This window comes from Zalophus californianus, chromosome 9, assembly GCF_009762305.2.
Source record: "Zalophus californianus isolate mZalCal1 chromosome 9, mZalCal1.pri.v2, whole genome shotgun sequence".
Classification (NCBI taxonomy): Eukaryota; Metazoa; Chordata; class Mammalia; order Carnivora; family Otariidae; genus Zalophus; species Zalophus californianus.
This window is the reverse complement of record NC_045603.1, coordinates 58,483,633-58,507,032: the sequence shown is the minus strand read 5'-3', so window position 1 is coordinate 58,507,032 and position 23,400 is coordinate 58,483,633. Positions and strand designations below refer to the sequence as shown.

Below are 23,400 nucleotides of genomic sequence, written 5' to 3'. Positions count from 1 at the left end.
AATAAATAAATGACAAATTTTTTTGTATGTTTTATAACATGCATAACAATATGGCAGAACGTAATTTATTTAAGTAAGTAGACATATAACAGAGGTGGTTACTCAATCTTTTTTACTTGTTGCATTAGGAGACCACTGATATAATCTACAGATTTCAGTGCTACCAACAGTAACTCCAGGATACACGAAAACCCACTAGAACAGTTTAGAATCCATGGGGGTGAGAAATCAAATTTCAAAGAAAGGCTAACTGGTGTCAACCAGCATGTGTCCTCCCTACCCTCATTCTCTTTACTCCTTTTTTAAAGCTCATCAAGCTTTAAAGGATCAATTTTCAGCTTTGGCTAAATCAGCCTGGTTTGTCCAAGATTCCCAGGATGATGTGATCAAAACATGACCAAAACATCTGATGGGAAAAACTACTTGTGAAACCACAAATGGACAACTAATCAAGATATTCTCTAATTCACGCTAAAATAAACTACTCTTTTCTTCTAGGAAACTAATAATCTCAATGTCAGGAAGCGACCAAGACTCCCAAAAGATACAACTTAAAACAGCCCTGTGACTGAGAGTGTCACCCAGTGGTGACACCAAGAGATGCAGGGTCCATCCACGAATTGAAATGGGAAGAGAGAAACCTAACCACGGAACAAGCTCCTCCAAAATATTACAGCTACGAGTGAGTGGTCTTTCTAGTGGTAAGGGGTAAGGGTAGGGGGTAAGGCGGGCGGGCCGAGAACCGGGTGAGAAAATTCGAAAAACTTTTAAATCTGAGGTATCTGTGCCTTTACCAATAACCCTTAAGGTCTCCGAAATCCCTGGCTTCTAAGGAGAGGCCTAGCTTCTGAGGCCTCTCCTCAGGTTTCCAAAGTTAGCTCCGAGGGCGTAACCCCACCTAAATAAAGGGAGTGGAAGCATTCTCTGGATCCTGTTTGAAACGCGGGTAGATATAAATACACAAAGCTGCCATCATTTGCTAACGGGAATCCCAGCTTTGGACAACAGACTGGAAAGCACCGACCCAGGAAAGAAAAAGGGGTCCTGGCTCCAGCATGGGGCAAAGAGGAGGGGACCACTGACGTAATGCAGCTCTGACGAGAAATGAAAAGGGAGTATAACAGGTTGAAAGCACTTGCACACCCCGTGGGGAAGTGACGGATGATACAACGATGACGAGCCGAAATAACACAGATACTGTGTTATCCCATATCTCCGTACGGAGAAATGGGAAATTAGGGAAGGCGTAGTGGGGAAGAAAGGAGGCACAAAAGAAAAGAACTACGGCGGGAGCCAGAAAACGAAGTGGAAAAGCCTGCAAGATGAACAGGCAGTAAAAGGCGCAAGCCACCCGGCAGAATTCAGTCCCCAGAAAAGTCTAACTCAGCCTTTCCCCGCCTCACGGTACCTTCAGTTTATGGAGCTCCACCGTCTCCGCCGCCATCTTGTTACCCCTCCAGTCCACTAGGCCCCCACCCGCTGCCTCCGCTTCCAGGAGCTCCCGCCTAGGCGCAGATAACCACGGCCGACCAATCGCTGTCACTCTTACTCCCACCTCACACTATCAACTCCCCGCATTAGTCAACAGCTGACGTCGCTCTCACTCCTCCAGGCAGCTTTCCCCACCTCTCTCAAAAGATGGGACAGGGAGAGGGGCGGGTTCTGAACTTCCCGAACGGCGGAAATGGCGACCAATTGCGCGTCCCCGTTGCAAACTGCCAACCAATGGGTGGCGGCAGCGCTGATTCTGTTCCACGAATAGGGAGAGCGCAGATGGGCGAGGACGGCTGCTTCCTGGAGACCACAGGGGTGGAAGTGAACGCCGCGCTTCGAGTCGGACCGGCTTCTGAAGCCAGCAGGTAGGGGGTGCCAGGAGACTGGAAATGGGGCTGAGGAAAAGTGGTGCGAGGCGAAAGGTGGTGGAGGGCGGGGGGAGTTAGAGCATCGGCAAGTTAAATACCGAGAGGAGCTCTAAAGAGAGCCCTGAGGATAGCCGATGAACGACAAACGAGAGAGGGAAGCTGGGAGGAGCATGGGGCGGGTTCAATACTAGGGTTTAGGGAATTTTAGGTAAAGACGGGCGAGCAAGATCTGCTTCCCAAGTAGGCATCAACAAGCACGATTTTAAAGGGCCAAGTTCAGACGATCAGAGCCGCTCCTGGAATCGGGGATAGGGCTCCGTCTCTCGAGATGCTAAGCTCAGGTCCCTTCCTAGCTCAATCCAAAAGCCATTGGGTAAATACTTGGCAGCGCCCTTCGCTTGAGAAAGAGATTGGGATGCGGCCTGCTTACATGCCAAGTAGATGAGAGACAGGACAGGCAAGCCCCATAGGAAGAGGTGGGGATTAGTTTTGTCCCCTCTCCCCTTATTAGTGGTTCCTTGTTTTCCCTGCTGCCCTAAGTCCCTGCCCCAAAACTAGGCTTACCCCTTCAGGTTACAGTTGAAGTGTAAGGATCAGAGTAAAGATTACCAATAATGTCTCTAAGAGTAGAGAGGACTCGTCTTGCCTTTTAAATTTTCTTTCCTAAGTCTTCAGTTTTTCCTTTGTCCACAACAGGGAAGTTCTTTTATTCCCAATAGAATTCAGGGGATTTGGGCTATTCAGGAGACAACTTGGGGGAACAAATTCAGAAAGGTTGAGAGGAAATTGAGTTGGACTCCTGCCTGATCCCCCACGGCGGTAGGATGAATGTGGGGGTGGCACACAGCGAAGTAAACCCCAACACTCGAGTGATGAATAGCCGGGGCATCTGGCTGGCCTACATCATCTTGGTAGGACTGCTGCATGTGGTTCTACTCAGCATCCCCTTCTTCAGCATTCCTGTTGTCTGGACCCTGACCAACGTCATCCATAACTTGGTGAGCACTAAACCAAACCCTTATACCGAACCCAGGCCTTTCCCAAGCAAAAACAAAATCACTGATTATTTGGGGATTTATGTCTTCCTTTCGGGATCTCAGCATAATTCTTGGGCTGAAGGACTACTTTCTGCCTCCTCACACTGCCCCCTTCCCTCCTCCCAGGCTATGTATGTCTTCTTACATACGGTGAAAGGGACACCCTTTGAGACCCCTGACCAAGGAAAGGCTCGGCTACTGACACACTGGGAACAGATGGACTACGGGCTCCAATTTACCTCTTCCCGCAAATTCCTCAGCATCTCTCCTATCGTACTGTGAGTCCAGGGGGAGATATGGGAAATGCTCCAAGTGTCAAGGAAAAACCCCCACAGGGAAGCTTTAAAAAAGCAGACTACTCACTTAGACCCTTTGAAGGTATTATGGCATGGTCTAAATCTAGGGAGAGCAATAAAAAGTAGAAGATAGTAATCAAGCATTCCTTGCTGCCCCTTTGGTGGTAGGGGAATGGAGAAAGGACTCAGAAAACACCCAAGCAAAACCAAATAGTTTTACACCTCTAAAGGAAGTGAATAAATAAAGCAGAACTGATATAAATCTGTGAAAACTGTGGGGAATGGAAGCAAAGGGACTCTAACAGTCATATAGACTTCAGCTGTCATTTGCCACGTCATTAACAATTAAAAAACACTCTTATAAATCTCTAGCTAAAGGTGCTGATTATCTCCCCAACCCCAAAGTAAATACTGTTAATTTAACTGGAATATTTTCAGATATTTTAGGACTACATGCAAAAAAACCGGTGATTTCAAATAGAAGAGAAAGTCACTGCAAAGTCATAAATACGGATAGGGAAGGCCAACTTCACTTAACCAATTTCTTCTCTCCCCAGCTACCTCCTGGCCAGCTTCTACACCAAATATGATGCTGCTCACTTCCTCATCAACACAGCCTCATTGCTCAGCGTACTGCTACCTAAGTTACCCCAATTCCATGGGGTTCGTCTCTTTGGCATCAACAAATACTGAGGGATGGCGCTGGGGATAACACTGGACCAAAGGGCTATAACATCCTTTCCTTCTCCATATTGTCTTCTGTGTCTTGAAAGCCCGAGAACTATATAACCTTTCCCAAACTCCCAGGAAGATAACAGATGGGAAAATGGGGCTCCCTGGGCCCAGCCCTGCTAAGAGCAAATTTCTTTGAATCAGGAAAGGTGGAAAAGATAAGGGCCAAATCACTCTCCCTCACAGCAGAAAGCCATGCTTGAGCAGTTTGTTTGGTGATTAAGTTTTTCCAGATCTTCTACCTGCACCACCTTCCAGCTCTGTTTTGCTGTGTATTTTCCTTATAATAAAGATAATTTTTTTTCAGAGATGGCTAGTTTGGTCAGCAGGAAGGGTAGGGAGATGTCCTCATAAGGTTGGGGAAGAAACAAGGAATAGCAACTTATTGTATAAAACTTCTCTAAGGTATTTTTTTATCCCCTCTCCCTTGGTCCAGTAGGAGGTGCCCTTCACTCAGCTAACACTTAGTAGGGAAAGAATTCTCAAGTGAGAAAAAGGGCAAAGAAGAGAGGGAAGATACAGGTTGCCAGTTATGTATTTATAGAAAGATAATCCCCTGGCTTTAAATAGATATGTACATACAAATATGAACAAACTTAAAAAAATACAAACCCTTGGATCATAAGGGGGCTTCTGGGAGCCCCTTTATCCTTCCCCCTCACCCAAGGGCAGAGGACATGAGTCTGCTTTTTTAAAAATTATTAGTTTTGGCCATCCCTGCAGCAACAAGCATGAAGTTGGGTGAGATTACCCACAGGTGAATGTCAGAGGAAAAACTGAAAGTTTCCACTCTCTGAACTCTTATGTATAATCTCCTATAATTAGGGCTACATGCTTTCTTGTTCTCTTTTAACTAGTACGTTGGGGTAAAGGAGGGGGCTCCCTCCTGAAATGGGTCAAGAAATTATAAGATAGACTCGTAGTTTAAAAAGGGGGGGGAAGTGTCATCTGCTCTAGAAGCAAAAGACAAAGGCATACAGACCCCGGGGAAATACCAGTTCACACACTACCATGGGAGATATTGTCCAGCCCATGTCCGGCTCTAGGTTCTTTGCTCTAGCCACCCCCTATTTCTTTGGTATTGTCAGAAGACAAGATTCAGTTCCTAGGTGCTGGTGGAGGAGGGAGAGTGGTTCCGGGGCTTCCTACAAGTACTGAGTGAACAATTTGGGCTTAAAATTTTCCCTTTTTTAAATATTTAAAAATAAACAAGTCAAAACTCCATCCTGTGCTATACACAGCCCTTTTGACTCCCTGACATTGATCTGAGGAAAGAAGAGAAGGGGTGTCAACGTTGGAAGGGCCTCCTCACTTTCTTCCGCCGCTTCGGTTTGGCTTCTCCCTTGGGTACTGTGCTGTTGGGCTTAGAGGCTGCAGTGGCCCCAGGGCCAGGCTGAGGAGCTGCAAAGAAGTTCCCATTGGACATCTGGCCTGGGGGTACTTGAAAGATCCGGCTCAAGAAATCCTGAAGGTCAGCAGGAGGGGCATCTGGGGTTGCTCTGAGAGGAAAACAAGACGTTATAAGGCAAGAGCTATTAAGAGTCATATGGTTACCTGTGTTACCTGTTTATACCTAAGTTAGAGATACACTGGGAAAAAAAAAAAAAGATATACTGAGCCAGCTGCCAAACTTCTTACAGGTAAGACATCTAGGTGTCCTAAGCAGCATGTCATCTGAAATCATATTCCGAACTATACTTAGTGGGTAGATTATTGGAAGAAGTAACACCTACCTCTGCCGCCCACTGGTGCCTGGAATCCGAGAACCAAATGAGATGTGATAGGGGACTCTGTGGGTATCTGGGGAGATTCCCACACGCTGGCATCCAGCCCACTCTACAAGCATGAGAAATAATTAGTCAAAACATCAAAGTTTTGAGCATATATGAGCCCATATTTCTAGAGAACAGAAGTATACCTGTGATGTCATACACCTTTCCATCCATCAGTGCGAAATAGGTGATCTTGAGGCCCAACATGCTTGACTCTGCCCAAAAGTCTCCTTCCTCAGCAGGATGCAGCCTCTTACACTCAGCACAGTATCTGGCACTCCTAGGTTCCCGGTCCATTTCAAACCTCCTACAACCCAACAAAAGGACAGTTCCTTTTAATTTGTCAAGCCTACGATATTGTTATAGTATCATTATTATAATCGCTTCTCGGCCTTTTGGCTAAAATCAAGCATATAGTATCATTATTATTGACAAATATGGCTAAAATATCTAAAATTATTTCCACTCAGTTGTTAACATATGTCTACAAACACCCATACCCTCACCCTTCTCTCTTAAAACTAAAAATATTACTTTTTTCTTACTGCAAATTCAAATCCCCAATCTCTTGACACTATGGCAAAAGTAGAAACCTCAGGGTCTTTTTACTCATCAGCTGTATCCCCCAACTACCAGTAATACTCACAAGGAAGTCTTTGGCTACCCAATGCCTAAGCTGTGGCTGTCCCATCCCTGCCCTATTTCGTACCTATGCTTTCCCTGGCATCGGCTGCACATCATAGTATTCATTGCCTCTTTGAGGTCATCCTGCAGCTTGGACAGAAACTCATTCACTGAACGGCTCAGCTCATTCTCTGCCATTCGTTTCCTAAGAGAAAAAAGCCTTTGTAAATCAGAAGGTATTGAGCAAGGGACAAAGGGAGATGAATCTTTTAGCTTCTTGAGGCCCCAGGCCAGCTAGAAAGATAAGCAACCCCAGTTCGCTCTGCCTCAGAGAGACTCATCCACAAGTCCAGGGAGCTCTACTATGAAGATTAGTCATTTATCCCACCTGACAACTTCCCGTTTCCAACTTACATTTCATATTCCTTCCGCCTTTCAGGGTTGCTGACAATGTCCCAAGCTGCCCGCAAAACCTTGAAGGCCTCCTCTGCCCGGGGATGATGGTTTTTGTCAGGATGAACCTACCAAGACAAAAGATTTCATCACAAATCCATTCCAACCCTCTCCCCAGCTTAGGTCAAAATACCCTCATTATCAGGATGCCTGGGTGGTTCTGTGGGTTAAGCATCTGATTCTTGATCTCAGGGTTGTAAGTTCAAGCCTGGCGTTGGGCTCCACCTTGGGCTACACACTGGGCGTGGAACCTAATTAAAAAAATAATAATAACCCTCATATCAAAGGGTTCTCTTTCACCACCCTTTTAAAGAATCAATACAGCTTAATGACTAATTGCTCTGGCTCTGCAGCCAGATACGGGATCAAGTTCTAGCTCTGTCACTATTAACTATATGACCTAGAATATTATACCTATCATTGATTACTGGGACAATACTCACAACATACATAGTACAGGATTTGGCAGGAGGGTGATCCACCATCTCAGTGTGCCTGGGACTGTCCCAGTTTTGGCACTGAAAGTTCATGTCTCAAGAAACCCTCAATCCTAGGCAAACAGGAATGGTTGGTCACCCTACCTGGTACATGCATACTAAGCCCCCACATTTTAACTCTACTGTCAATCATAAAGTAAGAGTTCCAAAGATACTACATCCTCAAACTCATTCTAACTAGAAAATACTCCTATGTACTTCTACAATGGTTTGCCTTTCTGTCCCAGAAATGAAATAGCATATTGTGATCCTCACAGGCTTTTTATCCACCTTTCAGCCTTTTCTCTAAGACAAATAGTATCCTCACCTCCTACAGCTTCCTGATTGTTCCCATCCTCCTTTTCCAAAAGTGCAAAATAAAGCTAGTCTCCTGATGATGCCAAATAAACAGAATGCTGTTAAATCTCCACGTACCCATGCTTATAGAACAGCCTTTTAGTCCTGGTCATTCTGAGGCTTAATAAGGACAGTGAGAGTTTCTGTAAAAGAAGCCAACAGACAGTGGCCCAGAACAAGGGAGTACTTTGAGGGGTAGGGCAGGTGTGTTGAGGATCAGGGAACTTAACTCTATCTCTACTCCAAGAAAGCAAGTTGAAAATGAGAATTTTTCTAAGAATGCTATTCCTCAAGAGAGGATGTCTGCTAAAAGACATGAAAGTGAGAAAAAAGCTCTACTGCTAGTAACAATCTGAATATAAACTATCATTCCCCACTCTTAAGAATATCCCAGTCTAGGGGTGCCTGGGTGGCTCAGTTGTTAAGCGTCTGCCTTCCACTCAGGTCAAGATCTCAGGGTCCTGGGATCGAGCCTCGCATTGGGCTCCCTGCTCGGCGGGAAGCCTGCTTCTCCCTCTCCCACTCCCCCTGCTTGTGGTCCCTCTCTCGCTGTCTCTCTGTCAAAAAATAAAATAAAATCTTAAAAAAAAAAAATATCCCAGTCTATCCACTAAGGGGTATGCATTTCCCACCAAACTAATTTAGTCCTCTGCTAAGTTACAGGCCTGGTACCTTACTGTGTCTTGAACAGTTAATGGACACCTTGGTTACCCATTCCTCTTTGTTGTCATGCAGTCCTTGAAGTAATTTACACACCGTGATAATTTTACCAGTCCAGTTCCATAGACTCAAACAGGCCTCCGATGGAATTTACACACATTACTTATAGTCATAACATAGTTTTACTTACAGAAAAAGCCGTAATAATCGTATCTAAAAATAGCATTTTTATTTTTTAAAATTTAAAATTTAAATTTACATGCTTGTATTAAACCATTTCCCTCAAGCAAATGGGGCATCACAACTGCCACCTGTACCACCTGCCCCTTTATCAATAAAAGCAACCACATCATGGGGCGCCTGGAGGGCTCAGTCAATAGGGCAATGGGACTCTTGATCTCAGGGTTGTGAGTTTGAGCCCATCAGGTATAGAGATTACTTAAAAATGAAATCTTAAAAAGAAAAACAACAAAAACCATATGTTCATGTATGACCTACAGATGCACATGCCTCTCTATGGTTTATGTTCCATTCTCTTTCCCTTTTCCCTTTTCCACTCTAGATTGCTGGTCTTGAAATACTTCGTTTTCTTTCACCCGGTCCTGGAATAATCACATGCACTCCCTGAATCTTCCCACACTAAGTCCACACTTGCCTCTCTGGGACAGATAGTTGGATTTCACCCTGTTCAAAAAACCCTCATTTGTTCAGGGTAGAGGAACTGACAGGCTTTCTGATTAGGCCTCTTCTCCACCCTAGTTGGAGGGACTTCACCTGGATATTCCAGGGCGAGTGGTCCAACACTGATAGACCAGGTTCATTTCTTTTCATTAAGAATCTCATGACAAGGAGCACCTGGGTGTCTCAGTTGGTTAAGCGTCTGCCTTCGGCTCAGGTCATGATCCCAGGGTTCTGGGACCAAGCCCCTGCGTCGGGCTCCCTGCTCGGGCGGAGAGTCTGCTTCTCTCTCTCTCTCTCTCTCTCTCTCTCTCTCTCTCTCTCTCTCTCTCTCTCCCTCCCCCCCCCCGCCCCACCACCTCATGCGCTCTCTAGTGCTCTCTCAAATAAATAAATCTTTAAAAAAAAAAAATCTCATGACAAAAAGCTTAAAATGAAGGGAAAGTCAGATCACATAGTACAGGGAAAAAAGTCTTTATGACTATTTCCTAAGAATGTTACTCCAGCTTCAAGTTGACTTTTTACTCTGCCTTCTCTTTATCATATTCTCCCTAAAATTGGAATAGAAAATAAAATGCGAGCACAAAAGAGGAACAGGAAACACGGGAAAGGTACTCACCATCACTGCCAACTGCCTATAGGCCTTCTTCAGTTCAACATCTGATGCTGTGGCTTCAACCCCCAACACATGGAAAGGGTTTAGCTCATCCTCAGGAACCCCAGCCATGGTCAAGAGTCGAGCCACTTCTTCCTCAGGCTGGCAGTAGCGACCACCTGCTACAGGTGCATTCCCCTGCCTATTAGTCCTTGGCTTGACCCAAGGCAACTCCAGCCAACCCCACTGAAACATTTTTACCAACTGCTGCCATGGCCTGCTCTCTCTCAGCAGAATCAGGCAACGCTGCAAGGTGGGAAAATCCAGCCAAGAAAAGAGCCAAGTGGCTTTACCCCTCCAGCCTAACCGGTCACCCAGTCCCACCAGAAACCGCCAGCCCCACTGTAGACAGCCCAACAAGAGGGCCAGAGCCAGAAGCAGCAAAGCACCCAGTAGCCTAAGAAAACGGGTGAACAGCCCTGCCCCATAGTAACATCCTTGGCTCAGAAATTGGAACATCACCTGGGCCCAGCCCCCCAGCCGCCCTGCCCAGACTACCAGCCAGACTCGAAAAAGGTCCAGATCGCTGCCTTTCAGCTGCCTGCATGCATAGATGAGATGGCCACAAGTTTCCACGTACTCTCCCACCAATACCAGCAGTTCAATCAGCCCCCAGAAGCCTGCCTGTCCAAGCTGACACAGTTCCTCTGCTCCCCATAATCCCAGGCCTCTGCGCTTATCTGCCTGACTTCTTTTCCGGCCCAAACGATGTCGGCCAGGGGACCTGGGATCTCTGCGTCCACCCTCCCGAGTATCCTCCTTGGCTGGAATGCGGTGCCGCTGTCGCCGGGGTGGTGGTTTCTTCGCACTGGGCACACGTGAAAAATCACTGGGGAACTTAAGAGGTTCCTCATCATCATATTCCTCTTCCAACTCTTCATCTTCCCCCAAAACTGGAGAGGTACAATGGTGGCAAAAGTTGCTAGAAGAGCCATCTCCTCCCTCAGAGTAAGGCCCTTCAGTGATTCCAGGGGTTCCCTGGCAGTTGCAAGCAGATGGAATGGAAAGAAAAGAAGGGTTCCCATCCTCCTGGTACCCAGCCTCATTCTCTCTTGAGAGTTCCTGGTCCACTCCTGACTCTTCTTCTGAAGATGCCTCACTCTGGTCAGGGTCCTCTCCATCCCTAGGGGGTCCTGGACCCCTTGGGGGGCCATGGCTTGGATCCGACCAGTGGGCTGGGTTTGGGGGCTGTGTGTACTTAGGACTAGAATGCTCTGTGAGGCAGCGGGTACCATTAGGAGCAGGCCCCGCTGAGTCCCTGAGTCCTAAGAATGAAAGTATTTCAGGGTCCACAGAGGATCCTAAAGTCCTGAAGGAGGCACCACCACTGTGGTGGGCTCCACACAACCCTCTTTCTCCGGGGTGCTTCTGGGCCATGACCCCGGGGCTTCCTGAGGATTTTAGGTCACAGCCATCATGATAAGTTCTGATGCCTGTAACAAAGGTATCAAGGTGGTGATGATCAGGATTGAACCAAGAGGGGGTTAAATAACCTTAAATTGGGGATATTAGTAATGCACCCATCTCCCTTGTTTTCTCAAATTTTTCTGGGGCGTTTGTTATCCCTACCAATAAGCCAATACTACACTAACCACAACCGTGCTCCCTCCCCCCCTCAAAAATCCCCTTAGTTTTTCTTCTTTCCCCAGAAGGCTATAATCCGGAATCAGGGATATAGGGAGGTACCGCAAAGGATGTGGCCCGGGGGTCACTCTCGGGTAAAAAGGGAAAGACGACCGGAAAGGGGGGCCGCAGGCTGCCAGAAAAGGGTGGGGACCGTGCGGTTCTTAAAGAAAACCTGGGGGGCGGAGCTTAGGGTTGCCCCTGAGAAAGACATCCAAGAAACCCTTGGGCTGGGTAGAGGGGGCGAAGGTAACATACCCGAAGAGCGGCGGTAACTCCTCCCCCTCGAGCAGCTGGGCCTAGGGCCAGGGGGAGCTACGAGAGCAGCTCCCCCGGCTCCGCCTCCCGCTCACGCTCTGCTTCCGCCTTCCGTCCCCGCCGTGGCCGCCGACCTACGCCTACTTCCACTTCCGGGGTCACCCGGGAAGAGACGGGAAGGAAACGAAAAAGCGGTTGGCGGAGGCGCGAGCCAGTAGAGCAAGCTGAGTCAAATCGGAGGAGGCGGTCCTGAGGAAGCACTGGCCCCGCCCCTTAAAGGGATCTCTGCTGCCACCCTCCGCGTGCTGGAGTGATACCCCCCAGGCTGCACCGCTGGTGGGCGCTGCAGCAGTGCCTGCGGACGGGGGACAGATTTTTCAGGGTTCCTCTGGCTGTATTCGTGGGCTTTGCCGAGACTGGGAGATGGAGGACAGCCACCGAGCCACAGTCTGTTTTCCTTGCAGACAAAACCAGGGAGCGTAGAAGAGCCACCACCCCGATCCTTTCCCGGCTGCCTGTAGCGAGGACAGAGGTCCTTTTGTATCATGCGGAGGTGGAGCAGAGGGGAGGACGCCCCGGGCCCGCCCCCGCCCCCGCCCCCGCCCCGGCCTCCCTGCACTGCCCCTTCTTTCCCAGCAATCCTCGGCCTCCCCAGGGCCTGACCCAGCTGGCAAACTGCCCGGTATAACTGCAGCTCCCACGGCCGGGATCCGCCCCTCGGGACGCAGCTCCAAGGCACCGTCAACGGAGCGGTTCTGGGCGACTAAGAGCGTAGCTCCGCTGGGCTCAGGACCCGAGCGGAGTGCCAAAAACCAGTGCACTCATCTACATGCTGTTTTGCGTCTCATTTGCATACCGAGCTGCTCTCGGTCGACGTCGACACGCGCTCCCGCCCCCACGCAGACCCAGCTTGGGTCCCCTCCTCTGCACGCGCCTCTGCCGTTAGTCCCCCTTCCAGACCCCGTCTTGCTCCGCAAGTTTTTCCGCCCATGAGCCCCTCGCCGGCGCCCCCAGTCCTGTAAAAGCCCCTTCCCCGGGTCCCCAGGCTCGACCACCAGGTTCTCCAGAAGACAATACTCCAATTCTCTGGGAAGTGGAAGAAACCAAGCCGGGGCTAGGGGGGCGCTGGGACCCCAGTTGGGGTTTTCAGAGCTTCTAGTTGTCGAGTCGTCGCCTAAGTATTCAGAGACCTTTCCCCAGACGTCTTGCAGTGTCTCCAAAACCGTTCCCTGCTATGGTCGGGGGCTCTCTGGTCCCAGCCTAGAGCAGTGGCCAAACTGGGTCCCCCCCACACATAGGGAAAAGAGTTGGAGGGGCCCGCCCCGTGATGTCACCCTCCACACACCCTGTCCCCTTCCTCCACCCCCCAGGCTGGTTGCATTTAGCTCACGGGGCTTGGGCTTCAACTTGGAAGAGTTTAGGGGGCAACGAACAGAGTGACCCTGGGGGTGCCCACGCCCGACAGCCGCCCCGACGCCTAGGACCTCCGGGCAAGGATGCAGCAGGGGGGTTAGGGAAGCACTTCTACCCCCGCCTCTCCTGAGCCCTGGCAGGGTGGTGAGTAGTTAACACTCCTTCCCCAATCTGTCCTTGTTTGGAGTTCCTAGACTTCCAAGCGGATTGAAGAGAGGAGACCCAGGGATTCCCCACGCCAACCCTCTAGCCTGTTAGGACCTTGATGTCCAAAAGAAGACAAATGAAAGCCCCTGCATCCATCCTACCCCACTCCCACAGTGCCCCCAATGCCAGCCCCTCCTTGGTGTTTTCCTTTCAGGAGCTGAATTCAAATCCCACTGGCAGCCCTGACACCCCTAGGGTAAGGGAGGGGTGGGAAAAGTCCCACCAATGTCCTGAGAGGAGGAGTAAGAGGCTACCAGGATGTGAGATGTCTGTGGGCAAGGTGCCTGCTTAGTCCAAGAGGGACCATGGGAATTAGACTGTGGCCGGATGCACCTTCCCCCAACAACTCCATCTCCACATGAAGCTAAGGCTTCAGAACCTTGACAAAGTGTGGGGACTGTCTCTACTCGATTCCTTGTCCCAAACTCTTTTGGTGTCTGTTTCTTTTCTCCCCTCTTCCTTCCCTGGGGTTGGAGCAGCTGTCCAGAGACCCCACCATGACTCATTCTCTCCTCTTTCTCCTCCTCCCCCCCTCAATTAACCCCACCTTTCCCAGTCCAGTGAGGCAGTATTGAGTCCCAACTGCAGATGGGGCAAGCTTTCTTTTTAGCTGGAACAAGCTTCTGGGCCTTTAGCGCCCAGTCCCACTAATGTCCCTGGGCCCCTCCTTCCACTGACCTAGGACTTCCTACTCTTCCCAACCCACCCTGGAAAGTTAGGGAGCAGATAAAGTGTCATAACTTTATAAGATTTTAGTTTAAGTTTTACTTAGTGTCCTTGTTTCAGAGGGTAGTAAAAAGACAGCTGGCTCCCCTTGACCCAGTCCTGTAGATTTTTTCAGTTACCCCAGCAAGGCCATGCTCCCTCCTGAGACTGGCCTTTCTTCATAAGAAGTAGAGGTACAGAATCCTCAAGATTCATGGGCACCTGAGTTCCTGCCCCCTACCCCCTTGCAGGTTTCCCAACCCCCTCAAGATATTCATGGATGGATGAGAGGAGCTGACACTGACCTTCCCCTCTGGGATCACCTTTTCTTCGGCCATGGAGGAAGCCTTGTTGCCCCTGGCCATGACCTCTGACCCCAGGCCCTTTAATCAACAACTCCCAGAGCCTCCAGACCCAAGATGTGTCTTGGAACCCCAGGACAATCCTGAACTGGCACCCGCCCTGGTGTGTGCTCTTTGTTGCTGCTTTGGAATCATCTACTGCTGCTTCGGTGAGGGCAGGGCCAGGATTCTGGGGGGCAGCTGCCCAAAACTGTCACCCTCAAGGATGATGCCAACTTTCTCCTTTGCTCCTGGTCCACCTCTACTCCTCTATCAGGGGATGCCTACCTTCATGCTGCTCTTGCCAGCTCATCTTGTCCCCGCCCCATAGCCATGCCCTCTAGCTCTGACCCCTGGCAACTCTCACTTGCCTCTCCCTTCTCTCCTCCCTCAAAACTCCATTCCCACATTATCCTCCATGTTTAAGGCTTCTTCAACCCTTCCCCAATAACCTAAATCAGCCTGTACTGATTTCTTCCCTTCTACCATCCCTGGAAGTACTAAACCTTTTTTTCCATATTTACTCCACACAGTGTATCCATCTTACCTCCTGATTTTTCCTCCCACCCCCTCACAGTTTTTGAAAGGTCCCCTGCCTTCCCTGAGATGATCCCTTCCTGCCCCTTGCCTTGAGGTCCCTGGGTTGCTGCTCCTGTCTTCTGCTCCTCTGGTTAGCCACTCCTCTCCCTTCTAATTCATCAGAGCCATCCCTGTCTCTCAATGCCACCTGCCTCCTTTCCCAGGCTACCGCTGCTTCAAGGCAGTAATGTTTCTCTCGGGCCTGCTGTCAGGAGCTCTGGTGATCTTCCTGCTGTGCCACAAGGAGCGAGTGCTAGAGACACAGCTGAGCCTGGAGGTGAGCGCGGGCATTGCGCTGGGCATCGGACTCCTCTGTGGCCTGGTCACCATGTTGGTTCGCAGCGTTGGGCTCTTCCTGACTGGTCTCCTGCTGGGCCTAACCCTGGGTGCCGGGGCCCTGCTGGGCACAGAGCCCATCTACCAACCACCTTCAGCCTGGGTGCCGGCTGGGGGGCTGGTGGGGCTGGCACTGCTGGGAGCCCTGCTCACGCTTCGGTGGCCACGTCCATTCACAGTTCTGGGCACAGCCCTGCTGGGTGCTGCGGTGCTGGTGGCCTGTGCTGACTACTTCCTAGAGGGGCTGGCACTGGGCAGTCGGCTGGGCCAACGCTTGCAGGCACTTCCAGCCTTGCCTCCTCTCTGCTGGTATAGCTGGGTCTTGCTGGGCACCTGGCCAGCCCTGGGGGCCCTTGGGGCCCTAGCCCAGTGGAAGCTCATGGATGAGGAACATGGAGGCCACGCCAATGGTGAGTTAGTGCCATGGTACAGAAGCAGCAAACCTGTGCCTTCTCATGTCCCCAGTTCCCAAACTTGACGGGGCGGGGGTGGGGGAGAATTATACTTAGGGGTGGCGCTGTCTAAGGTGAATAAGGCAGTGAAAGGCACTGAAAGGAAGTTAGAGCTGGAGGAGCCAACGGTCTGGGTAAGAATAAGGAAAAATTGTCAGAGGAGCAGAAGCAGGGCGGAGTCAGTTACTGGGGACTGTTATGGAAGGAAAGAAAGATCTCAGGGAAGTCCAGGAGGAAAGTGTAAGAGGATTCCAGAGAAGAGTTTCTATTAGAATAACCAGGGGGGAAATGAGGTTTGAGAGAGACAGAACAGGGAGATCAAATGGGTTTCTCTAGAGGGTGAGGGTGTTTGGGGTTGGGGTTCAAGGTCTAAAGAGGCCTCCCTGAGTCCGTACGGCCCCCTCCCAAGCAGTGGTCTTGAGCCACCAGCGAAGGCATCTTCAACTCCTTCGGATCCGTCAGCAAGAGGCCAAGTGGCATCGGACATCCCCTGGGGTGGGGCTCTGTGAAGGCAGCTACCGGCGCCAGCTTCCCCCCAACGCCCGGAGCCCTGCTGATAGTCTGGCTCCTGTGAGTGAGGGGAGGGGCACACTTGGGGATGGGACAGAGGGCACATGGGGATGGTCAGGGTAGGAGGCGGGGGCTCTGACCCAGGCCCTTCCTTCAGCCCTCTCTCCTGTGCCTCTCCAGAGTTATCTCCAGAGCCTTCGAGAGCGCCAACTGGGACCAGGCACCCAGGCCACAGCCCCCCACACCGTCCTGGATCTGGATTCTGACTGTGGTTCCACTGTACCCCTCACCACACCTTCTGGTTCCACCCAGACCTGAGCCTAAACCTCCACTGATGCTTCCATCCCTAGCAAGGGCCTTGGAACACCAAGTGTGCAGGGCCTGAGCCCACAGGACCCTCACACAAACTTCCCCACCTCTCTCACTGGGGATAGAATCTGTACCCCAACCCAGACCAGCCCTGTAGGGATATGTTTCAGGGACAGATAAAGGGGAATCTTGTGGGGAGGGGAGAAGAATGGAAGTATGAGTACCTACCTCTGTCCAATAATAGAGGTGCCCTGGCCCCTAAAGTAACTGACTTCCTAATTCCCTCCAAACCAAGGAGGGCCCTTACCCAAAAAGCCCTTTATATACTTGCCTCAGTGTGCCTCACAATGGTAAAATAAAGGCTTTTGTTGTAGGACCTACAGAAAACCAGGAAGCTCCCTAAAGCACTCAATAGCTATTTGATGGGGAGAAGGGCACAAAGGAGCACTAAGATCACCTAATCCCTACACCTCTCATTAGCGGGTGGTTGGCTCCTGGTTAGCCTTTCCTCCTGGGTCCATAGGCTCAAGTCCCCTTCTCCTACCTCAGTTGGGAGTACTGTCCTCCATGGTGCTTCCCTTTCTCTCCTAAATGTGGGGGAGACCATGGGGCAATGCATGGTGCAGAACCTGCCTCCCCCCAAAGCTGTCTACTTGTTCCAAGGAGAGACCATTTGCCCACATGCCAGAGTTTTGCCGTTTTGCCCAAAGTAGCCCGGTCTTCACGGCTGCATGGGAGACGAGTGCCTTCTCTGCTTCTCACTGTAGGTGACGCTAATCTCCTTAACTAGAACTTTGTCCCAGCCACCAACCCATTCTAACTCCCTCCTCTGATTCTCCTGCTCAGAGTCTGTTCCCTGGTTCCCCAGACAGCATGAAGGAAGATATCTTCCTCCCCTGGGCAACAAAGCTATGATGGGAGGGAGGAAGAACACGGAGCATGTGAATAAAATGGCATTGAACACTGAACCGGAGAGTCCAGCCCCTGCTATTGCTGCTCTTTTCTTTCTCTGCACCCCCAAACAGTTAGCCAGACTGACAAGTCCTCTGGTCCCCTAAAGATCTGATACAGCTATCCTTATCAGACCGGACGACCGGACTCACAGCTACACACACACACACACAGCCAGAGGAAGAGCTGTTCAGTCCTCTCTAATGAACATGGAGTTAGCCTTTATTAAGCACAAATGTGCCAGACATTGTGCCCTGCACTTCACAAACGGTATTTCATTTAATGCCGAAACCCTGCAGGATTGGTATTGACCTTATTTTGCAGATGGGGAATCTGAGGCTCATGAGGTTAATTAACTTGCCCAAAGTCATAAGCAAGTAAGTGTGATTCTTAAAGGGTTCCAAAGCCCTTGCTCATTTTACTGGCCATGCCATTTTCTTGCACTTTATCTAGGAAGAACAGGACCCAGGCATTTAGCTTCTCAGCTGCTGCCACCTGTCAGCCAAGGGCCTGAGTGATGCCTTCCTTCTACCACTGTCTTCCAGAGAGTAGATAACACAGTTCAAAGTGCTATCTAGGGTGGAGAAGAAATGTATAGAGTTGGGAGCTGACTCAGAGTTAGGGAGTCACTGCCCGGGAGGGCAAGAGCACAGAGGAGTGGTGGCTAGAGCTGGGACATTTAGAGACCTGAGGTCTATGGTTCATGCCCCTGCTGCAGCCTGGCAGCCTAGTGAGGCGACATTTGATTCACACCTTAGGCCTCTGGGAGGGTGACATTACCAGGGAATGAAAGGGTGGGGAAGCCTGTGGCTGAGAGGGTAATGTCCACGATGGGGTCTTCAGGAGGGTGGTCAGTGTTCAAGGTGGTATCTATGGCTGAGGAAGTGGTGTCCACAGTTGTTCCTGTGGCAGAGTGGTCAGTACCTGTGGCTGAAGGAGCGGCATCTCCACCTGACAGAGTAGGGTCTGAGGTCGGTGGATGACAGTGCATCCAATTGCGGGCGGTATCTCTGGGATAGCCTTTCTCTACCCGAAGCTGCCTGTTGAGGCGCCAGTATTGTTTACCCTTGAAGAAGTAGACATGGCCATCCCGCCAACTCATAGCAGCGGAGGGCTGGTTTGGCACCCCCGTAAACAACCTTTTGATTGGTTTAGGGTAGTGGCTGAAGTCAGTTCGGGCCAGCTCGTCCCACTGCCAGTACCCAGAGCCCTAGGAGTAGGGTGGGAAGCGAGAAGAAGAGGATAAGGAGAGAGCTCAAGGATCCCCAGATCTACCCCCAGCTGCAAATGATCTCCCTTTGAGAGCAAGTCTGCTTCTCGGTGTAAGGTAGCCCACCCCTCCTAAGAAGGGATTTGCCCTTGCTTTGTACTTTATACCTTAAAGAGGAACACCTTTTGGTTGAAAGGCCAATAGAGCGCTGCATCCAGGTTGGGTTCTACCCTATTCAGCTTCTTGGGGAAGCCAGGAGACATCTTGAAATTAATATAGCGCCACACCTTGTTTCCTGAGAGCAGGTAAGGAAAGAACAAGTTATCTCTGTCTTGAGGTGATAGCTTTTGGTTCTCCCATTCCACCCTTCCAGAAACTTCTCATCTCTCCCTCCCTTTTGCGGCTTCTTTGATGGTAGGCCCCCCTCAGGTAACACACTGTAAACCAGTCCCTTTTACCCTTAAAGAAGTGAATCCATTGTGTTCGAGGAGAGTAGACAGCAGCGTCTAGGTTTCCTGGGAGCCCCTCCCAAAGGGCAGACACTTGGAACAAGGGACCCAGCCCTGAATCAGTCACCATCCACACGTAGTTCCCCTTAAAGGCATAAGTCTTCCCTCGGGGCCCTGAGGGCAAAAGTGTGAACATGTCAAAAAGACCCGGGTCAAATAAAGACTGATGGGCACCTCAGGCAGGCTGATAATCTGCTCTCCTCCCACAGGCTGGGTCCTCAAAACTTCATTCAACTTTAAAAAAAAGAGAATTAAGGTGGAGAAGGAAGACTCCATGTTCAGCCTCTTCATTATTCAGATTCACTCAATGAAACAAAAGCCCTGCTCTGAGCACTCTAATTCACTCAATGAAACAAAAGCCCTGCAGATAGCTGCTTCCCTTTGGGGACCTCACCTCCCATTCCAAGTAGCTTCCAAGTTGTCCTTCCATGCAGGTATAATACCATCTCTAATAGACATTCCAGCAAATAGAGTTTTCTTCATCTTGCTATATTACCAGATATGTTTTGGTGGCCCTTATAGGGAGGCAACTGAGGTAAATGCCCACATAACCCATCTTTAATTTGGCTCTGAAGCCTCCCTCACCATGCCACATGGCTTCTCCCATGGCCACTAACCCCTGCCTGGTATCTAACCTCTGTTGCTCATGCTGAAGTCCCATGTCTTTCCCATTTGTCCATGTCTCAAAGTCAGTGGGCTGCTGCCACCGACTGCCTATAGCCTGGAGGGGAAGGGCCTCACCCAGCATCACGGCATCCAGTTCACCACTGCAGGGGTCTGGCATGGGACTGGGCTCTGTGGGCACATGTGGTAGAGTGGGGAGCTCCATCTCTTCTTCCTCATCCTCTGTCTCTGGGCTCTTCTTGCCTGCAAGGTCACATAATGCTGCTCAAGGAGAGAACTCATAGCACCTGGCCTCCCCACTCTTCTATAAGTTTGGCTCAGAGGCCCCGTAGAAAGGGGAAAAGAGAATCTTAGAGAATTTCTCTTGGTGGGAGGCAAGATCGTATTGATATCGACAGGAGACACATTTCAGTTTTGAGAGGCACCAGAAAGGGGGAAGGAAGTTTGCTGGAATATTCATTCTTCTTCATCCCCAAGAACAGGTAAGAGGGGAGAGAGGCCTGGAAGGAAGAGCAGACATGGAATGTCAGAAAAACAACTCCTGAAAATGCAGAAGCCTGGATAACTGGGTAGGCAGAAGAGAAAGAAGCCAAGTCATTTCCTACCATGGAGGTCAGACCTGTCTCTTCAAGCCTGAAGAGATGCTGATCACACTGACGCTCATGATCACTAGGGGTCATGACTAGCCATAACCTGAGGGAAAAGACTAACCGTAGAGAGCCTGAATCCCTGCCACATCATCTGGGTGCAGCTTGAAGTGGGGCCGGTAGCCAGCATAGACAGGGGCCATGAGGGCCTGGGTATATCGAGAGTGCCCAAGCCCCAGGGCATGGCCCAGTTCGTGGGCTGCAATGATGCGCAGGTTCACCCCCCGGTAAGTCTTCTCAGTCCAGAGCTCATCTTCATCAAAGTGCACACTGCCCAGCTCTGGGATGTCGGCATGGGCCAGGACCTTCCCTGGACAAAGACAAAGGTAGACAGGAAGGAGGTCAGAGTCTCCTAGGCTAAAGCATCCCCTGCCTGTAATAAACCCCAATTTCTCCATTCCCTTAAGTTTCCATCTATATTCAGTCTCTCGGATGCCTCTCTCTGAATTTTCACCTCCCTTTTTCATCACCCAGTTCTCTCTGCTTTGCCCATCCCTCTGTCTCTGTACTTCCCAACCACTCTCTTCTCTCTTGCCCAGTCCTCTGAGGGGTGTCTTGAGCAGGGGAACTTAAACCAAGGACTAAGGCATAAGCTTCAAAGAGGAGGCTTGATAAGACCCCAGGGAGGTGACCAGCTGCTCCCCAAGAGAATGTTAGAAGGTGGTTAGAGAGTGTAGGGTGCAGTTGGGCACAGGTGGCTGCTTGAACATTAAGGTTACAGAGTCACTGGCTCAAGGGGACAGAGATAATCTCAAACGTCTGTGAGGTGGGAGCCAAGAGCTGGTGCCTACCAGGCCCATCAAAGGAATTGGAGCAGTATGGGCTCTGGCGGCCATGGAAAGAGAGGCGGATGTCAGCCCAGCCAGCCTGCACCTCCTGGAAGGTCAGGGGGGCCACATTGCTCCAGTACTGGAAGGCTTGATGCAGGGCAGCCCGGGCTGTGTGGGGAGGGAGGGTGGAAGGCAGGTTCAAGATGCGGAAGGTCAGGTGCTTCTTTCTCCAGCGGCCTGGTTATTGGATCAGAAAATAGATTAGAAACAGAGATCCTCTGCCAAACCCAGAGAGCTCCCCTGAGTCCAGGCATTCACTCAACATAGCTATGTGTCCAGGCAGGTGATGATTAGCTAATCACCAGGTGATCATCCATTCAACTCTGAGCTGGACCAGACTGTCCCAATGTCACCTGTAATCCAGAGCCATGCCACAGCCTCCTTTCCCTCCCTTTCCCAGTCTCAGTCCTCACCCAACAGGAGGTATTTAAGGGTCTTCTGGTTGAAGGGGTCCTCCAGGCCACAACGGGGCTGCCTCATGCGGGCCCTTGTGGCATCATCCAGCTGACCTGAGACTGGCAGCTCAGATGCTTCCTGAAAAGTTCTGAAAAGAGGGAGAGGGATGGGCCCAACAGGGCAGGGGAATCTGGAATGATGGGAAACTGGGGATAGCTCTTTGGCCCCCTTCTGCCCATGGTGGTAGCTGAGAATGGCACAGAATCTCTGAAGCTTGTGCTCGCTTCGGCAGCACATATACAGAATCTCTGAAGCTGATGGGATCACTCTAGTATCCAGTCTTCATAATTAGGACTTTCTCTTCTGTTCTGCAGAAATAGCGATACTCCAGCTTCACCTGCCCATCTTCAGTGTCTTATTTGTGTGAGGTTTCCCTCAGGTGTAGCCTTCTTCCCCTGCTGCAATCTCTAACCTTCTGCTCTGGGAAAGTGTCCTCCCCCCTGCTCTGGAGACTCTTCCACCACTGGTCCCACCTGAGGGCCTGTCCTCCCTCGGCCTTCTCCTCCTGGCTAGGCCCCCCTCCCAGCCCAGCCTGCTCTGGGGCAATTTCATCACTCAGATACTGCAGGCACAGTGGCTTTTCAAGGGACTGTGAACATATCTGAGAGCAGAAAGAAAGACTATCCATTAGATCCAAAATAGGAAAAGAAAACTTCAAAATAGAAATAAATGCTGAATTAAATGTCTACAAAAAGCAACAACATGCCAACAACTCAACTCCATATGAACTCAACTCATAGTTTTACATGTAAATTATACTTCGTGTGGGATGTCGCTAATAGTGTGTTGGATACAATGTGGAATGGAGCCTCCAAAGGGATGCTCAGGGCCTAGGAAGATCCAATGACTGCTCCTCATCTTTGAATCCCCATCTCACTCCATGCCCCACCCCCCTAAGAGTGATAGCAACCATTCCCTAGATCCCTGACATGGACTCGAGTCAGGCAGAAGTGGGCCTGGGGAGAGGAAGAAATGAGGAGAGGAAAAGATGACCTTGCAACCTTGACCCTTAAGGCATGTGCCTTATGACCTCTCACCTCAGAGCCTCCATGATATCTTCTGGCCTGAAGTCATCAGGTCCTTCTAGAGGCTTCTGTAGGTACCCATATTGCAACAGGTAATCCTATGATGGGGATCACGGTACAGAATAAGAAAGGGAGTGAATCTCAGGGTAGAGCTTCTCAGTGACCTAACAGACCCATGAGGATAGGATGGGGACAGACATGGAAGGACTAAAGGAGAGGCATCTTAGGGAAGGGGCTCAGCTGGAACAAAGGCAAGGAGTGGGGGACAGGCAAGAGTAGATCATGGAGCAGAGGAAGGATGGGAAAGGCAGGTTGAAGGTCAGGAAGGAGGCTTGGACAGGTCTGTGGCGCACTGCCCCAATCCCTTCCTGGGCCTGGGTCCCTCCTTCCTCGGGACACTCACCACTGCTGTCTCTTTCCCTGCAGGCCCCAGGGCCCGGCCTGAGACTGTCATAGGGAATAGGAAGCCCAGCCACAGCCACTGCCACTTCATGGTCCCACCAGGCAGGAACTCCAGAAGCTGTCTGTGCCCTCTGCCCTGAGACTTCTGGGAGCCTGGGGAAGCAGGGCTGGGGGGGTAAGGGGGGGGCGCTCCTGCCTCCAGTTCTTCCCACTCTCCAATCTCCAGCCCTCTTTATAAAACTTCAGAGGAGGGGAATTGGGAGGAGTGGCAGTGGGAGGCGACTCAGCCCAGAGATGTGTTGCAATTCACCATTAACCCCTGCCTTGCCACAGAGCTTCTGGCAAGAAGAGCCCCAAGCCATTCCCACAGAGTCCTCTCTTGGAGATGAGAAGACTTTTCATGCTGTCCTG

General features: G+C 50.6%; 5 protein-coding genes across 12 annotated transcripts in view; 2 read left to right on the top strand and 3 right to left on the bottom strand.

The window, feature by feature from the left end:
- LOC113921547 (SAP domain containing ribonucleoprotein) overlaps positions 1 to 1,582 on the bottom strand; it is a 45,793-nt gene extending 44,211 nt beyond the window's left edge. For both annotated transcript variants that reach the window (XM_027592359.2, XM_035729140.1), the window contains exon 1: positions 1,409 to 1,582. In XM_027592359.2, coding sequence (XP_027448160.1) covers positions 1,409 to 1,444 — 36 coding nt within the window. In that variant the 5' untranslated portion in view covers positions 1,445 to 1,582. The remainder of the gene's footprint in view (positions 1 to 1,408) is intronic.
- Positions 1,456 to 4,294, top strand: ORMDL2 (ORMDL sphingolipid biosynthesis regulator 2). 2 transcript variants are annotated; one of them, XM_027592357.2, is made up of 4 exons: positions 1,456 to 1,859; positions 2,686 to 2,860; positions 3,026 to 3,177; positions 3,753 to 4,294. In XM_027592357.2, the coding sequence occupies exons 1-4, from the start codon at positions 1,639 to 1,641 to the stop codon at positions 3,886 to 3,888; spliced, it is 684 nt and encodes a 227-aa protein (XP_027448158.1). In that variant the 5' UTR covers positions 1,456 to 1,638; the 3' UTR covers positions 3,889 to 4,294. The 2 variants fall into 2 exon arrangements, with proteins under 2 accessions (XP_027448158.1, XP_027448159.1); XM_027592358.2 differs by having other exon boundaries at positions 1,734 to 1,859; positions 2,559 to 2,860.
- A 150-nt stretch (positions 4,295 to 4,444) lies between these two features.
- Positions 4,445 to 12,008, bottom strand: DNAJC14 (DnaJ heat shock protein family (Hsp40) member C14). The gene is made up of 7 exons (XM_027592356.2): positions 11,484 to 12,008; positions 9,567 to 11,035; positions 6,738 to 6,844; positions 6,409 to 6,528; positions 5,846 to 6,006; positions 5,661 to 5,763; positions 4,445 to 5,426 (listed from the first exon to the last, which is right to left on the bottom strand). The coding sequence occupies exons 2-7, from the start codon at positions 10,977 to 10,979 to the stop codon at positions 5,216 to 5,218; spliced, it is 2,115 nt and encodes a 704-aa protein (XP_027448157.1). The 5' UTR covers positions 10,980 to 11,035; positions 11,484 to 12,008; the 3' UTR covers positions 4,445 to 5,215.
- An 833-nt stretch (positions 12,009 to 12,841) lies between these two features.
- LOC113923074 (transmembrane protein 198-like) lies at positions 12,842 to 17,302 on the top strand. 3 transcript variants are annotated; one of them, XM_027595610.1, is made up of 5 exons: positions 12,842 to 13,040; positions 14,060 to 14,319; positions 14,893 to 15,474; positions 15,929 to 16,086; positions 16,207 to 17,302. In XM_027595610.1, the coding sequence occupies exons 2-5, from the start codon at positions 14,145 to 14,147 to the stop codon at positions 16,342 to 16,344; spliced, it is 1,053 nt and encodes a 350-aa protein (XP_027451411.1). In that variant the 5' UTR covers positions 12,842 to 13,040; positions 14,060 to 14,144; the 3' UTR covers positions 16,345 to 17,302. The 3 variants fall into 3 exon arrangements, with proteins under 3 accessions (XP_027451411.1, XP_027451410.1, XP_027451412.1); XM_027595609.1 differs by having other exon boundaries at positions 15,926 to 16,086; XM_027595611.1 differs by lacking the exon at positions 14,060 to 14,319 and having other exon boundaries at positions 15,926 to 16,086.
- Positions 17,303 to 17,478: 176 nt separating this feature from the next.
- Positions 17,479 to 23,210, bottom strand: MMP19 (matrix metallopeptidase 19). 4 transcript variants are annotated; one of them, XM_027591638.2, is made up of 10 exons: positions 22,991 to 23,210; positions 22,600 to 22,685; positions 21,520 to 21,650; positions 21,068 to 21,283; positions 20,341 to 20,586; positions 19,747 to 19,872; positions 18,955 to 19,119; positions 18,664 to 18,791; positions 18,352 to 18,496; positions 17,479 to 18,237 (listed from the first exon to the last, which is right to left on the bottom strand). In XM_027591638.2, exons 1-10 carry the CDS (start codon positions 23,078 to 23,080, stop codon positions 18,041 to 18,043), a joined length of 1,530 nt encoding a protein of 509 aa, XP_027447439.1. In that variant the 5' UTR covers positions 23,081 to 23,210; the 3' UTR covers positions 17,479 to 18,040. The 4 variants fall into 4 exon arrangements, with proteins under 4 accessions (XP_027447439.1, XP_027447437.1, XP_027447438.1 ...); XM_027591636.2 differs by having other exon boundaries at positions 17,479 to 18,496; XM_027591637.2 differs by having other exon boundaries at positions 17,479 to 18,496; positions 21,068 to 21,214.
- Between the last annotated feature and the right edge of the window lie 190 nt (positions 23,211 to 23,400).